At 37.5% G+C, this 17,224-nt stretch overlaps 1 protein-coding gene across 24 annotated transcripts in view; it reads right to left on the bottom strand.

Annotated features, from left to right (window-relative positions):
- ANKS1B (ankyrin repeat and sterile alpha motif domain containing 1B) overlaps window positions 1–17,224 on the bottom strand; it is an 831,972-nt gene that overhangs the window by 264,521 nt on the left and 550,227 nt on the right. For all 24 annotated transcript variants that reach the window (XM_006914572.2, XM_025048663.1, XM_025048664.1 and 21 more), the window contains one exon: window positions 12,720–12,818. In XM_006914572.2, coding sequence (XP_006914634.1) covers window positions 12,720–12,818 — 99 coding nt within the window. The remainder of the gene's footprint in view (window positions 1–12,719; window positions 12,819–17,224) is intronic.

The following is a 17,224-nucleotide window of genomic DNA, read 5'->3' as shown; positions in this document are numbered from 1 at the left end:
TAGCTTGGCCCTTAGGAAAATGTTTCCAGCCTCATATTTGGTGTTTTATCTTCTTTTTCTTTTCTTGGTCAGTTCAGAAATTTTAATTACCTCAGACATTGAAGTGACTAGGAATTTTTAGCTCTTCTTATGTGAATCCCCAGTAGAGTGTCAGCTCTAACGATAATTTTAGAAGTTATTTAATTTAACAAGAAATTTTAAGCACAAATTATGTATGTAACATCATTCTAGGTATTGTAAAAACGTGAAAGGGTCTAAGGTTCCTTCCTTCCAGGAATATGCAATTTCCTTGGGTATACATTTGAAATATATACAAATATAAAAAAATAATTACGTGCCAAAGTTTTTATAAATTCCAGAAAAGAAAAGAAATGAAACGGCGGGGTTTAGAGAAATTCGAGTTTATTCTATAGTTTCTCTTGGTGGTCAGTATACTGGGAAGGAAGTGAATGCTTGTGAGTGTGGGGTGTGTGTGTGTGTGTGTGTGTGTGTGAGTGAGCGTGCATACGAGAGAGAGAATGGATTGTGAGTGTGGGGTGTGTGTGTGTGTGTGTGTGTGAGCGTGCATACGAGAGAGAGAATGGACGGACATGGGCATCCACTTCTCCTTACTGTCTCTGGACCTAGCAGGGACACAGACACAGTGACTCCCTAAATTCCCTGTCTGGCGAAAAATACTTATCAATTCTTTGATCAGCTCAAGCTTCATCTACCTATTCAGAAAACCTCCTCTGACCCTTATGGACTTAGCTTTTCTCTCCTCTGTAGCATTTTTTTTTTTTCACAGTAGTTTAGTTTTTGATATATCTGTCTCTGTCGAAAATGTAGGTAGAACTCAAGGCAGGGACCAGGTCTTATCTGTTTTTGTATCCCTGTCTCTGAACCATGCACAGGGCCAAAATGAATTGACTGTCTGGCTGAATGGATGAATGAATCAGATTCGCTGATAAACATCTGGGCATGTGGGTGTTTGCAAGCATTATGCATTTGGAGTTGCGCTAGCTCTCTTCTGGCTTCAATCCTGCTGCAGATGCTAAGGTCTTGAGATATAAGGTCAGTTGTTATTTCATATCTATATCAGTAGCACTTAGAAAAGTGTTCCATAGAAAGTGAACACCAGACATGTTGATAGACGATGATGTAATTGACTCCCAGAGGTGAGAGGCAGAGAAATCAATCTTCTCTATGCTTACTGCAATAATCTCTTATACATTTGTGGAGAAAACTTCACATTAGAAAATTTCATAGTACCTCTTGGTATTATAAAATTGTAAATACAATTATAAATACAATTTCCCACCAAGCAGTGGCCGCTAAGTAGAGAAGGAGTTTGAGGGTTAAAACCGATGCGTTAAAAAAAAATGCTTTAACCTATCAGGATTCTATGATTCATAAGTTATAACCTAAAGTCATTTAAAGTGTATCTAGTTAGCATTTATATTATCATCAATTCATAGATCAAGTAAGGCTCAAATGTATTTCATTTCCTCTTGGAGACATACATGAAAGAAAGAACCTGGCATTTCTTGAGTACTCATTTCCCCTGATAAGAGCAGTGGCTAGTTATCTGTTAACAAAAAGAAATCCCCCAAAAGCCAAACTTCTATTTACTAGAATAGAAGATGCCAGCTCTGTGGGAGAGAGTGAAAATGGCAAGCCATTTTCCAAAGATGAAAGCACTGATACGGTGTTCGTAGAGAACAGAGATGTTCCACTCTGGTGATAGAGGCAGTACAGGGAAGCGGTTAAGGTCATAGCCTCTTGAGCCAGGCTATGTGGTTTGAATCCTGTCTCTGCCACTTACTAACTGCGTGACATTAGGCAAGTTACTTAACTTTTCTGTGCTTTGATTTCTTCATCTGTAAAATAGAGAATTAATTTTAAGATTTAAAGGAGTTACTTTAATCTAATAACACTTAGAACAGTGTCCGGCACATAGAAAATTTCTATTTAAGTGTTGGCTATTAATATAGGGGTTTGCCCTGCAGTGTCTTTCTGAGTATGCTCAAGAATGCTTCGGGAGAGTGTGAGTGTGTAAGTAGAGCATTCACTGTGAATCCACAGAAGATCAACCATCAGGTTAGAACACAGGCCAAAAGATCTAAAATCTCATTGATCATCAACAAAGAAAATAACCACAAAGAAATAACATGTAATGAAATGTACTTAGATTAACGGGTAGGATTAATATTAACCCAGTCCCCATTTCAGCCTTCTCCATTGAAGTTGACTACAGGTATCAGCTTGGATTTGAAGAATTTGACTCATTATGGCTTGAAGGGCAAAGTGATGGATGAATTTGTAGCTGGATTGATGGCACTAGCTATATTTCAGAGGATGGGTATTACAAACGAGAAAAGAATAGTCTATCTGTCTACCTATGCAAGCTAAGCAAATGCTTGGGTCATTTTTTGTTTAGAGCATCATGAGCGATCTAAAAACTCCCCACAGCAAAGAAGTTTAAAGGTGCATAGGAATGCCTTTTTGATTCATGTGCCTCTTCTTCCAGAAGCCCTCTCCTAATTCCCGGAACACAAGAGACCTTCCCTTTCATTTAACATGCAAAGCTTGTATTTTTATTTCTATTACAGCATCTTCATGCTTTGCCTTGTATTAAATAAAATCACTTGAATACTGGTCCAACCTTCTTTGCTAGACTGTAATCTCTTTGAAGGCAGATACTGCGCAATTTCATCTTTTTTCTCCTTGCACTGTATCTGAGACATAAGTAGATGTTCAATGACTTTGCAGACATAAAATGAACAAAGACTTTCCACTTGAGTGCTTTTGATCAAAACTAAGAAATATAGCTAAATGACATTCAACTATTAAATTAGAACTTAATTCAATTGTAGGGTAAAGTTAGGGGAAAACGGCTCATCAAAATGGCAGGGATGTTGTAGAGCCCTTGTGCAAATTTATACATGATTTACACATAAAAACTGCTTTTCTTTGAAATCACAATGCCTTTAGTAATTTAATGGAACTGTGCTGTCAAAGTTTGAGCACTTAGCTTCCCAGTTCACTTGCACTGCATTCTATGTCACTTGTGTTTATCGAGGCCTTGCTGTTTAAAGTACTCTCCCCATTTCCATTCTTTTCCCACTTTCCACTTTGCATTGGAAACTGGTTGCATTACCTCTAAAAGATGACAGGAAGCCCTCTCAGTATTACGCTTATTCATTTAAGCTCTTAGATAAGAAGGCCCTAGTTATAATTTTAAACACCTCCTCTTCTAGCTTTAGATGGGTTAATCTATAATTCTAAGTGTGTTAAAAATAATTACTTCAGTGGCTGGCGATCAGATTTAAAATGTTTGTCTTTTTCCTTATCTTGAAAATGAATACTGTGTCCTGTGAGTAACTCACTAGTAGAGAATGGAAAGCTCACTGTGCAATGCAGTCATGGGCAGTTTAAGTCATGCGATCTTTTTTATTAGTAACAGTCCCTTTTCGTTACTTTTTTGGCCCAGGTGACAGTAATGTTGAAAGATCATTACGTTTTGTTAATTTAGTGAGCATTTATTGAACAAGTGGTTATAACTAATATTAAGTTAGTCCTTCTAAGTGCCAGGCACTTCACATGCATTTTTAAATTTGTAATTTATAATAACCTAATGTGGTTAATTCCTCTATTATCTTCATTTTACACCTGAGGAAATTGAGGATTAGAGAATTTAAGTAACTTGCCCAAGGTGACATAAGCAGTAGGTGGCTAAACTAGGATTAAATTAGCTTAAACTAAAAGCTCAAGAGAGTTCATTTTTGAGCCCTTGCAAGATTGCAAGTTCCTTAAAGGTGCCTTAAGTGGAGTATTTAGTTTACTCATCTCAATATCCTCTTAGTATCCTTATTGTGCTTTGAGGTAGAGGGCCAGACAATACAGCGAGGTGGTTGAGAATCTCAGTTAAACTGCCTGGGTGTGAATCCTAGTTTCTCCACCTAAAATAGCATTTGTCATTCTCCATCTATTCCCTTGCTTCACATTTCTCCATAGCACTTATCATTACCTGACATTACATATTCTTACTTCTTTTTGTCTCTATTTCCCACTAATATAAGCTGCATGAAGACAGTAATGGGGTAGATCTTGTTGCCTACCGGCATGCGGTAGGTATTTCATAAAATATCTACCGAGGGAATAAATAAAAGGAGATTCATTTTGCTTATTGTTTATGTCTGAAGTAGTAATTTTCAGATATAATTAATGAATTGAAGGAACCTCACTTTTTTCTTGGATCACCTTCAATCTTCATTTAAACTTTTATTTAATAAACACTACTATGGCATATACAATGTGCCAAGCTCCATTTTAAATGCTTTACAAATATTGACTCATTTAATTCTCACAACACCCCTGTGGGGTAGGTAAAATCAAACTCAGGGAGTCTGGCCATGTTCCCAACCATTACACCATGCTGCTTCCTGGCTCAATCCTATAAAAAATGTTATCTCCATGGAGTTTAATGTTCAAAAGATGTGTCTTCACGCTCTCCTAGAGAATGCCTTTCCTTCTTACACATCTTTCCTTCTTCTCTCTCCAGATTAAAGAAAATAAGTTGTCTTATTTTATTTCATTATGCCTTTCCTTTTCGAAACAGCAATGCCTACTGTTAGTATAGTGTCTGTAAGGCTACCTTCAAAGGTGAGCAAGTGGTTTGATCCCCAGTGGTCACTGGACAACTGATATGATCTACGTCTGCCTTTTTATTTTTCATGTTTGTCTCCTTCCTGCTTTCCTATGGCTTTTGGAACCTGCCACAGCTCTTCCCTTCCAGCCTTGAGAAAGGAGTTGACTGGTCTACGGAAGTTGCAAAAACTGCCTTGAAAGCCTGAGACTTAAAAGAAAATCCAATTTTATAAACAATTTCTTTTCTTGAGTTTAGTCATTTGGTCCTTTCCTGTCTTCTTACAGTTTTTCTCATAAATACACAAACACCTTCAGAGCCTTGAATGGTCGCTATAGCCCAGAATCCACCCAGGAGGTGTCATGAAGCAACGCAGACACCTGGGATCATGTTCCAGCTCTGTCCAGCTCTGTCGCTAAGGAAAAAATCTGCCTCAGGGCAACTCATTTAAAATGACCGGATTTGGTTTCCTCCCCTATTAATGACTCACATTAGAGGCTGAGCTAGTATTCTGAAGTCCTTTCTGGCTTTAAATTGTGATTTCCGGGGAAGAATTACGTAAAGAAGAGAAAGTACTCAGATATCTAAATTCCTTTACTCTTATTACTGATTACTGTATCACTCCGAGAGAGCCAATGTTCATTATTAAATGGAGAGGCAGTCGAGGTACAGAAAGGAGAAGGTGTTTCTTGCACAGAATGACTAAATTCCCAGGGATCTGTCACTTCTTCCTGGGAAGGGAGACTATATTTTTTTGGCTTACCTTGTACTGAGGATAATATAACTGAGTCCTGGTGAATCAATTGCGGTCTAACGTAAGTGGTATTATTTCCATGCCAGGTAATAGAACATCCTGTGTGATCATCTATTCTCCTCATTTCCTGCCCTTATGGCAGTCCTCAGGGAACTCTGGGATGAGAGAGCCACATGGTGGAAGAAGCCTGGATCCCTGACTTACTGTTTGAAGGAGAGCTGCCTGACCCACATTGAACTTAGCATGAGTGAGAAAAACAATTTAAGTGTTAAGCCACTTACCACTGGGAGTTGTCTGTTATAGCAGCTAGAGTTCATTACCTGATTATATAGTGAGCCAGGCTAAGGAATAAGAAAGATCTGAAGGACTTGTGGTCACTTCAAAATTTATATATTCCAAATCACCTAAGTTTTTCAACTTAAGGTCAATTACTTTTTCTTCCTTCTATATTCTCCAATGGTACCAATAATTATCTTGAAAAGTTAGTAATCTTTTGCACTAATTTTATTGAGCTAAGTGAGCATATCTGCTCGTTCGAGAACCATGAGACATTCACTGAACAGAACGAAGCTTGAAAGGACTCTAGCAACAACACAGCCTGTCTCACCAAGACCAGACTCATAAGAAGTAGAACACCTTACGCCCTCAGTTAGACTGCAGGTCCAATCATATATTAACTTTAGGTTAGGGCCCGATGCTAATGGTGAATATGTGTGTGTAAGATTTTATTTGATAGTATATCTTTCACTGAATGTCCACAGGGTAGTAGGTCTACATTGGGCGGCATGAAGTTTAAGATACCAGCTGCTGAAAAGAAAGAAATGAAAGTGAAAAGAATGATGGTAGGTGGAGAGTGAGTGATGGCATGCGAGAGTGAAAAGCCACCCTGTCAAAAAGTACCCCGAGAGCCTCTGTGCCGGTAGCTTACATTCTGCTGTCGCCTTTTTGAAAAATAGGAGAAGAAATAGCAATGAGTTTTCATTATTTTTCTAAGTGACAGGGAAATAAGACTGAACCTTCCTTTCTAGACTTTTAAGGAAATTATATTGGTCGTACACTTTTGCCCTAAAGCTTGCACACATCTTCATCAATCATCAAGGCTAGAATTAAGAAACATCTGAATTTCAAGGACCTGAAAGAACTAGAGTCTTTAAGAGCAGAGTCTTGAACAAGAAGCTAAATTGAGATAATGTCACTTTCATAATACTCCTTTTGAACTCCGAAATAATCTGTGATCCTATTGTATTAAGACTTTTATTTCTGGAGAGATTCTCTTACCTTATGACACAGGGGTAGCGAAGTGACAGCTCTAACCAAATCTGGTCCCCAATGTTTTGTTTTATTAATAAAGTGTTTGGAAACAAGTCCAATATTTTTTGAGAGGCAGGGTTTGTGCTCTCAGTTTGCCACAATTCCTCACTCTATATTGTCCTGCCTTTAATAATGTTTAAGGTTTCGATCCCTGCCAGTGTCTCTCTATATCCCTACTCAGCTTTTGTTGTCAACTGTTGCCTTTATCTATTTGTGATCAGACCTAAAGTTAAATGGTCCATTTTACTTTCTAGCTTTGCTAGTTTTTAAAATGTGTTGTTGTTTTGTCTTTGGCTAACATCTTTAAAGTCCTGTCCAATAGACTTCGACCAACTTACTTCCCTAACACAGATGGAAAGATGCTCTTTTCAGTAGCGAGGCGCCAACAAAGAATGAGCAGGTTTTGAAAATGTGTTACATTTTATGGGATTATTGATTTGTGTTACTTAGACCAGTGGCATTTAGATCATGAAGACTTTATGTGTAATTGATAAATTTCTAATGTCTCTAATTTCTCTATAACACCATGCTACATTATATCTAACTTAGAGATATGTGCCTCTTTTTTCGAGTGGTGATGGCAAACATGGCTTCTAAATCATCTAATTGTGAATATCATAGTCCTGTGAAGATAGCCCATGGAAATAAAAGATGCTTTTGTTGTTGCTGTTGTTGATGGGTTATTCCATTTTAAACACAAGCATAGACATGGAAACTAGTTTGTATAATGGATCATTATAAAGTGTCTGTGCAGGAGCCAAACTTTTGAGATGATCCCCAATGATCCCACCTCCTAGTATTCAGATCCCTGTGCAAACACCTCCTGTTGTATGGGGGCTGAGTCTAGTGACTTGAGTCTAATAAAGAGAATATGACAAAAGAATGGGCTGTTCTCCTTACGAGGAGGGCACTGTTTTTCTTTTCTTTTTTTAAAAGTGTATCTATAAGAGAAAATGGATGTTAGCTGCAAACTAACATAGTTATGGTAAACATTTTATGATATATGTAAATCAAACCATCATGCGATATGCGTTAAGCTTATACAGTGATGTATGTCAATTATTTCTAATGAAAATGGGAAGAAAAAAGAGAAGAAGGGATATTATAAAAGTCTGTGACTTCCATCTTCCCGGCACTTTTTTTTCCTCTTACTTGCTGGTGCTATTGAAGCCAGATGACTGTGGTGAGATGCTTTACAGGAACCCACATGACAAGGAACTGAGGGAGGCCTTCAGCCAACAGCATCTGAGGCACTGAGGCCTCAGTCCAAGAACTCCCAAGGAACAGAATCCTGCCTAGGTCAATCCACATGAGTGACCTAGGAAGTGGACCCTTCCCAATTGAGTCTTGAGGTGACTATAGCCCTGTGAGAGACCCAGAGTCAGAGGACCCAGCTAAGCTGCACCTGGATTCCAGAAACTGTGAGATAACAAATGTTGTTGTTATATGCCACTAAGAGTTGGGCGTACCTTGTCATAGAGCAATAGACAACTAACACAGAATCTTGCTTTTCTATTGGAATAACAGATATCTCTGTTTTATTTATTTTTAAACTAATATCTCAAACTGAGGATGAGGGAGGGGTTAATTTAATTCAATCAGAAATGTTCAGTGCCATTCAGTAAAACAATAATTAAAACTGTGTATCAGAACTGACTGGAGTCAAAGTCAGGTGGAAGTGAAAAGGGGCTTATGGAATTTCCGCTCTGCTGGTCACTGGTGTCCTTAGCACTGGTGGTGTGGGGTGGCAGCAGAGGAACTAGTTAGGCCCAAGTAGGTTTAAGGATGAGTGGAAGCAAAGAAAAGGGGATGGCAAAGTAGACAACTACTTGCTAATAAGTGTTTAGACAGCTATTAAGTAATTCCAAAAAATATTATAGAACAGGAAAATATTAGAAAAGGAAATATTGAAAAACGAAGTGGGCATGTGATTCAAAAATTGCTAATGTGCTGAAATACATTTTTGATTCAGGATGAGAGATATTAAGAGAGCAGAAAAATATGGGCCTTGACATGAAGTCCTACAAATTTTAAATAAAAATCCTTTGAATTTATGACTTCCAGTTGTTCTATTGTCAGAGGACAAAAGAGATTACGCCCTTTTAAAAGGATTTTAGTGGATTATCCAAAGACTTGGCCACGTAGAATTCTTATCTGGATAAAGGTAAATGATTTGCTGCAAGTAAGTAATCAGACACTTTCCCTGTGTCTAAGGGACAGAAAAAGCCCACTATGCTTACACTTTCTGAGAGAGTAAAACATAAGCCATCTTCTTATGGAGATTTTGGTGTGTTTCTTTTCTTAAAAAAGCGAGAAGGGTGAAATTTGATCTTCAGAAGTCCAGGGAAACTTTCAGACCTAAGAAAAGACTGAGTTGGGTTGGTGAAGGAAGTGGATACTGGGTGGAAATTGATACTAAGTTTTGTACTGAAGGTCCAGCATTGCAAAAGACAGGGGGAACGGATGGACAGAGGTGAGAGAGTTACTGTGACTACTATTCTAATATATCAAATGTTTGCTATGTCTTTGTTATGTCGAGTGTACTTGAAAATATGCGGACCTTTGCAGTGGTGAATATTTCAACATTAAAAAGGGCATATTACCAAAAAAACATTCTTACTAACAACAGGAATAAACTTTTGTCTTTGAAATTTGAAATAACAAATACAAATAAAGCATGAAAAACATGCTTTGAAGTGTGCTAACAGATCAAGATTGCACTTAGCAAACCACCTTTTCTCTGTTTAGAAACAATCTCCCCAATTTCAAAACACAATATGTTAATTAAAGGATCTCAGGTAGCAATCATGGAACATTTTTCATGACAGATGAAGAACACAAATATTCTGAAGACCAAAATTGCATAAACAAAATGCAGAGACATTTTGTCCATTTCCTGGCAGTGCGAAGTTAGAGTGAATGCAAATGAATGTGCTGGCAGTAAAACTACACTATTAACCATCTGAAGATTGGGCTCATTACCTAAGAAGGCAAAGCATCAATTTGTAGCATTATTACGTTTTGTTTGTGCTGCTGAACACGTGTTTGGATGTTTTTGTATATGCTCTATTCATTTGGGTGCATAGTAAGCACTTTGCATCTGCCTCTTGATAGAAGCTTAATTTTGTATTGTTTCTATTATATTTCTTTTCTCTAATGGGAATGATATTCTGTCTTAAAAGTAAACATTCCATTTAGTCTCCAAAAATTCTGGGTTCGAGTTCTTTGTTTCTCATTATCAAATGGCATGGACAGGATTATAGCTATCTTAAAATTGAGGCACTCTTTGATGTAAAAAATTATATTTGAATAACATGTGAGGAAAATATTCATTCATTCAACCACTCATTCTTTCATTCTTTTAATGTGTATGTCTTGGACTAAATACAGTGGTAAATTCAAGGATGAATATGACATTGTTTCTGCCCTCAGGATGCTTAAAACATAGAAGTGGTAGAATGTTATCAGTACCTTCAGATAGAACAAGCATAGGACCATCGAATCTCCAAGGAAAGAGAGAGCAGTATATTCTTTAATTCCACAAATATTTTTGACCACTTACTGTATGCCAGGGACTATTCTAGGGGATGGGTATATAGAAGGAAATAAGATAGTCAAGGTCTTTGACTCATGGACCTTGCATCCTTGGGGAAAAATGGAAACTAAGAAAGAAAACAAACAAATAAATAATACGACTTCAGGTAGCCATAAGTGCCATGAAGAACAAACTAAAGCAGAACAATACAAAGGACAGTGATAGTAGGCAAGGATGGTGACTTTCAGAATGTGAATGCCTCTGTGCAGTGGTGACACCTGAGTGGAGATTTGACGATGTATAGAAGCAAGCAAATGAAGTTCTGAGGAAAAGGTTTTACAGGCAGAGAGACCAATATGGGAAGACTTTGAGGCAAAAATGAGCCTGCCATGGTCTGGAATAGAAAGAAAGCATGTGACTAGAGTGCAGAGAAGGGAGAGTAAGAGAAGAGGTCACAGAGGTGGGAAGGGGCCAGGTCCTATTGACTTTTGTAAACCATGATAAAGATTTTATTCTAAGTGAGAAGAGAATCCACTGGAGATTTCAAGCAGGGCGTAGCATGTGGCATGATCTGATTTGCATTTTAGAAGGATTGTTCTTGATGCTATGTGGAAATTCAACTGTAAAGTGATAAGAGAGGTAACTAGGACAGAGATTAGGCATCTAGGAATCGCCCAGGCCAGGGAGGACCAAGGGAAAATCGACTCAAGTGGATAACTTAGAGATGACAGATTAGAATCTATCATAGTCCAGTCCAAAGTTGTTGGTTTGGACGAGAGTAATAATTACCAGGGTGTTTAGAAGTGGCTCCATTTCAGTGGAAGTTTCACAAAGGAAGTGGTATGGAAGTATTTGAGCTGAATGTCAAATGATAGGCAGCATTGTGACAAGGGAGGAGTCATTCATTTATTCATTGCGGGCCAACCATGGTCCGGCACCAGGCTAGGTGTTGGGGATATAGCGGTGCAGAGGCCCGTGCTGACAATGAGGAGAAAACTTGCTGAGGAAATAATATTTTAAGTAAAGAAACAAAAGTAGTGAGGTAAACAATACACTTATCAGGATTACTTTTAGAATTAGTTCTGCAGATGCTTTTCCTTTTACTGTAGAAAATTAAACTCCTTTGTATGCCTGACTCTCCTTGAATTTGCAAAAGTGTTATTTCTATCAGTATAAACTCAGCTTACTGTCAGTTGGCAAATTTTACCAGATCACTTCCTTAGAAACAGTGGTTAATATTTATCTTTCCCATTCTAAGCATGAAAAATTATAGCAGAAGAAAATATAAAACAGGATAAACTCATATACCCAGATGCATCTAATACTGTTCATCTGTTACCCTGCCTCAAATCTTGCCCCTCTGATTCTTCTCCCATCTGGATGATCCAAGATCAACTTTCATTCCTTCTCATTCTTACTGTCCACTGCCTCCGGAATTAATTGACCTAAAGAATTCTAGTCATGTCTGTTCCCCAGTGCTTACAGAATAAATTTCAAATTCCTTAGCCTGACATCATCTGATCTAACCTACTCTTTCTGCTTTGCCTCTGACTTGACTCGCCAACTGTTTTAATCACAATTGGATGTTTTTCTTCTTCTTAAAAAAATTAGTTTTCAAATTGTATTGAAATAAAACATAAAATTTACCACCTTAACCATTTTTAAGTGTACAGTTTGGTGGCATTAAGTACATTCACATTGTTGTGCAAATCCCATTGGATTTTAAATCACACTGTATCACTGTTTTTCTAATACTTCTGGCAATTTGTTGCCTGGACTATACCTATACTTATACGATTCCTGTTGGCCCTGAAATGCCTTTCCCTTTCCTTACCAATTAAAATCCTACGCATCTTGAAGACCGGTGCTTAGATCCTACCTCTTGCTTCAGGCTCCTATGAAACCTTATCTGGAAACAGAAGGTCAACTTTGTTGCTAGGTAACATACTCCTTGCAGTTAAAATGATGCCTGGTTGGCAAATTGCATCTGGACTGCGAGGATTTATACATGAACTATAAATACCTGGTGGGGATGCAATACTTTGGACTTTCCCACATGATGATTCATAATTAGGCAGGTCCTTTGTCCCTGGAGGCTAAGCCTTTGGAGTTGTTACAACATATATTGCCTCTTATGGGGCATGAGGTTTCTAATTCGGGAATATTTCTGTGCCTACCCAATACTGATTTATCTTTTTGCACTTGAGCCATCACCTGAGGGGCCCGGAGTGATGTCTGTACTGATATAAGGACTCCCTCTGAAGAGAAACTCAGAGTGCCGTTTCTTGGATTGCATCCGTTTAGGTAAATCTAAAGCCAAGTATGGTCCATAGCAGTCTTGTGAGTCTGGACTGTTTAGTTGAACCTAAAAAGACCTGCTTTTGGGAGCTGCATCATTAAGAAATGTTGTCTTAAATACTAACACCCCTCACACAGCTGTACTTAAACCACTGGGGCTGTACTCAGGGTGAGGGTAATAAAGTATTGTTTACCTTTGGAAGGAGTTGGATTGCCTGTAGAATTCTTTGTCTGTGCCCAGAATTAAGAATTCCAATTTCCAATAAATCCTGATCCTCCATAACATTGCTTCCCTGAAATAAAACCAGAAATGTTATAAGTTAAATCAGGCATTTTTACTATGGGTAATAATAATTTGTTTAATACGGAGACAAGTAACCAACAAGTGATCTGAGTTTTATAAACAAAAGCAGAGTCATTCTTCTGTGAGGAGTCACCTATGTGACTGAGTTGAAAGTTCTGGGAAATATTCCTTCCCTTCACAAATACTATCATGGCTTACCATCTCTGGTTGATATATCTGCATTGGAGATTCATTCTGGTGATTTAAAACTCTGTTCCTCTAAAAAATGTAAATGCTCCCAGGGAGACTCGCCATTTAGAACTATCAGTGAGCCATTTGTTGATGTGAATGAATCAGTCCCCCACCCCTTCCCCTGAAAATAAAGATGGAAAAAATTGAGCATATTAGACAGGTTAAAAATGAGAATTAATCTTAAAATGATGAATACCAGACACCTGGTCAAGATGTGGAAATAGAACAGTAAATAAGATGTAGGTCCCTGTTTACAATGGTCTTTATTCATTCTAGTCCAGTGATAAAAACGGATTGTTCAAAGGCAGTTAAAATGATGTTGACACATGCTTGAGAGCCTAGAGGGGATCGAGGATATGTTTTCAGAGGAGATGATGCTAATTGGATATCTGAAAGATAGTTAAGATTTAGTATTCAAAAGAGGCAGGACAAAGGAGAAATTATGTGTAATGTCCTATGGGTAAGAAAGAACATAGTGTATTCAGAAGCATCGAGTTCTGGGATAAGTTGGAGAGAGGGGCAAAAGGTAAGCAGAGTCCAGATTATAGACATTGTATGCCACGCTGAGGAATTTAGATTTCACCCTGCCCACAATGGAAAACCATGGGCAGATTTTAAGAAAAGGAATTATATGATGAGATTCCAAACTTAGAAGATCAATTTGGTTTCTGTGGCTGGGCCTCAGTTTCTAGTAAATAATGAAGTTGAGCCACACTATCTCCAAGGATCGGTCTAGTCCTGAAATTTTCCGATTTCAATGAATTTTTTTTAGACCTCTGAGTAATATACAGAAATTTATACAATGCTTATTTTGTCCATAAATTTTTATCTTTTGGGGTTTGTAAGCTAGAGTTTCCCTTGAAATTGAGGAGTCTACAGAGAAGTTCAAGAATTCAGACCCAACTTTTGTGGACAAATCAAACTGTCCACAAATGTGTAACATTTGTCCTCTTAATGTGTAACATCTGTCCTCTTAATGTGTAACAAAAATACGAGTAGACATTTGAGAATACCTATGTATGGAGAGCAATTTATGGTACTGAGAAACATTTAAGGCAGAAGAGAATGAATTGGAAAGGGCATGAAGACCATCAGGAGACCACTGCAATTGTTCTAGAGACGGTGTGGGATTAGACCAAAGAGTGATCATGGGAGACAGAAAGAAGTGAGAGGATTTGAATACTCAGGAAGTTTGATTTGGCAATTGAATGCGTGGAATGATGAAGAAATGTAGAATATATGTTGGTTCCAGGCTTGAGCAAGAGGGGCGTTTCATGATGCCTTTTCTTGAGATAATCAAGGAGAAGGAGCCAATCTAATGTGGTGCAAAGTGAGACTACTGTCTTTTCCTGGAAAGGGACAGAGTAGATAGATGTAAATAATTTAATATCAGACTATATTATATAACTGAATAAATGACTGTTCTTAGAAAGCTTAAAGCCATCGGAATGGTATCACAGCTAGAGATTTAAGATGGGCATTCACTGGACAAAAACATTCCACCTGCTCATAGTCTCATTCCTATGCTTAAGCTACCCTGGCATTCTTGGAGGAGGCAGAACAATCCAGGTATATAGCAGCATGATAATGAAAAGCCTAATGAAAAACAAATAAAGCCAGTCTTGGCAATATGCCATAGGAAACATTGCTTTCAAGAAATTACTCAGTGCACACAATAGAGCATGGCTAAGAATATAAATGACTTCATTTTGAAAAAGCATTATTACTTTCAGAAATAAACTAGTGTGTCACGAGCGCGATGTATGATACAATTCACATTTGACTATTACTCTTTGAGGGTTTTCCAGAAGGAGTTACCCGGCGCTTAAAACAAAAATAAAAACAAGAAACCTTTGACCCTCTATGTTTTAGACCACTACCATGTTTTCCATGGACTAAATTAACAGCCTACGACTTTAGCTCATACATAAAAATAGAACCTGATTTCTTTGTACAAACACAAAACACACCAGGATCCTATAGTTTGAATGAGCTCACATGTATAGGTAATCCTGAAAACTTGATTATAGTGTTTAAATACTGAAATTTAAGAATTTGAAGAATTGAAATTTAAGATTTGAAGAATTGAAATTGTAAAGGGCACTTTCTTCTTCTAAGCTACCAATATACCATCTTCTCTGTCTTCAGTAAGAAAGAAAACTTTCTGAAGTTTTGTAAGGAAGTCAGACATCTTTTCCTTGGGTCGGATTTCCTAGCGTACATGATAATTACCAAGCACTTTTGAAAAATGAGTGAAAATTATGGGAGGTACAATGCAAATGGCAAGAATGTGCCCAAGGGGGAGTGGTACTAATTGTAGAAATGTAAAGAAAAGGATTCACTGTCCCCAGTGAGGCATGCTGTTAGAAATTTTGTTTTCTCTTATTGTAATATATAGGAACACCAAAAATATCGTGGTGCATCATCTAGCCAGGATTTTTTCAAAACAGCACCAGCCTTTGGATCTAAAGACATGGTTCTGAGTCTTATCTGGGTAAACCTGGCTAAGTCATATATTATTTCTAGGCCTCTGGTCCTCACCCATAAAATGAAACAGTTTAACGAACATCCCTCTAGTTCTAAAATGCTATGATTTCAGTCATGTCCAACTTTTGGTTAGCATCATTATATATAAATATAGATTGTATAATTTGAAATTATACTTTATTGTTTTAAAACGTGTAGCCTAAAGTTAGCTTTAAGAAGTGATTATAGTGAAGGGCAAGAATGCACAGCTTTTTTTTTTTTTTTTCTTTTGGACAAATTCATCTCAGTACTAGGAACTTATACAATGTCCTATTAAAATAAATAATAGAACACCTCATTTTTGTAGCGTATGGATTCTTACAGCTTTTCAGAGAAAAATCAAATGTTTCACGTCTTACAACTAAACCATTTCATGTGACTTGGTTAACGGTTGCACCATCAGGGACAATAAACATTTCCATTTTTCCTAAGGAGCTGGAATTTATTCTCACATTATCACCTGCCTTACTACATGTTAGAAAATCTCAGTTTAACACCTTTTTTTTCCCTCAATAAAAGGTGAACATAAGCTCCAGCTTTCTCCCTCCTCCATCCATTTTTCACATGACTTTCAGATCAATGGTGTTTGGAGTAGAGCTCCATTGTGTCCATCTTTTGTTTAATCCCCTGCTGCACTATCTCCTCATTACCCCACTACACATGTCATTTCTACTTCCTCACCTCCCGTTTATTCCTCAACCCACCACAATAAGCTTCTACCCCCATTGACTCCATAGAATTTCTCTGCCAAATATTAAGAATGACCCCTGAATTGCCATACCTAGTTGATTCTTTTCAATCCTGATCTTGAGGATTCATTGTCCATATGTGGCTGGTGGCTACTGTATTGGACAATGTAAATAAAGAACATTTCCATAATCATAGCAAGTTCTGTTAGACTGTGCTTCTCTCTACAGTAGAAGACGTTGAAACTTGTGGTTGAATCACAATGATGAGGCAAAAGTGGTGATGTAAAAAGGAGTCAAAAATACTCGTGAATCATTCTCAGGATATAATTGATGTGCCTCTTAGTCAAAGTTCATAAACATTAAATTTAGGATCCTTAGAAAATTTTCTTCTAATTTTTTTAGTTATTAAAACAAATTGGTAACCGGTTCTACTCCCTAGTGTTTCTTTATTATGGGGCTAGAAATCTATGCTATCAAAATGACAAGTCCAATTGAGAAATTACTTATTATTTTCTTAGCACACTACCAGGCACGTTGCACAGGGAGTTTAGGGAATCATAATCAGTAGATAAATTTGTTTAGTTAATGACTTACTTAAGAACCAAAGGCCCCAGCCAATGTTTTTTAGAACAGATGTTTCTCTGCTGACAAGAATTGTCTAATCTAGGTCTTTATTGCTTTCTTAAATTATGGAGTAAAGAAAAATATTGTAATATTTATGTTCTGAGATATGAAAGCTGAAGTTTCTCTGGCCACTGGGAGAATAACTTATGCATTGAAGTTTTTTCAGCTGTGATAAACTAATGAGATGACCAAATAGAATAAAAAGCAGTGTTTTGCACTTAATGATCCATTAGAAATAAATTTATTGAAGTCATCTTTCAAAAATATCTGTACTGATTGCTTCTGTCTCTTAGAACTCCAGCTTGAAGAGTTCTCTTATTTCCCC

Source organism: Pteropus alecto, unplaced genomic scaffold (assembly GCF_000325575.1).
Source record: "Pteropus alecto unplaced genomic scaffold, ASM32557v1 scaffold94, whole genome shotgun sequence".
Lineage (NCBI taxonomy): Eukaryota > Metazoa > Chordata > Mammalia > Chiroptera > Pteropodidae > Pteropus > Pteropus alecto.
Note: the sequence above shows the minus strand (reverse complement) of the source record. Positions and strands in the feature narration are given on the sequence as shown.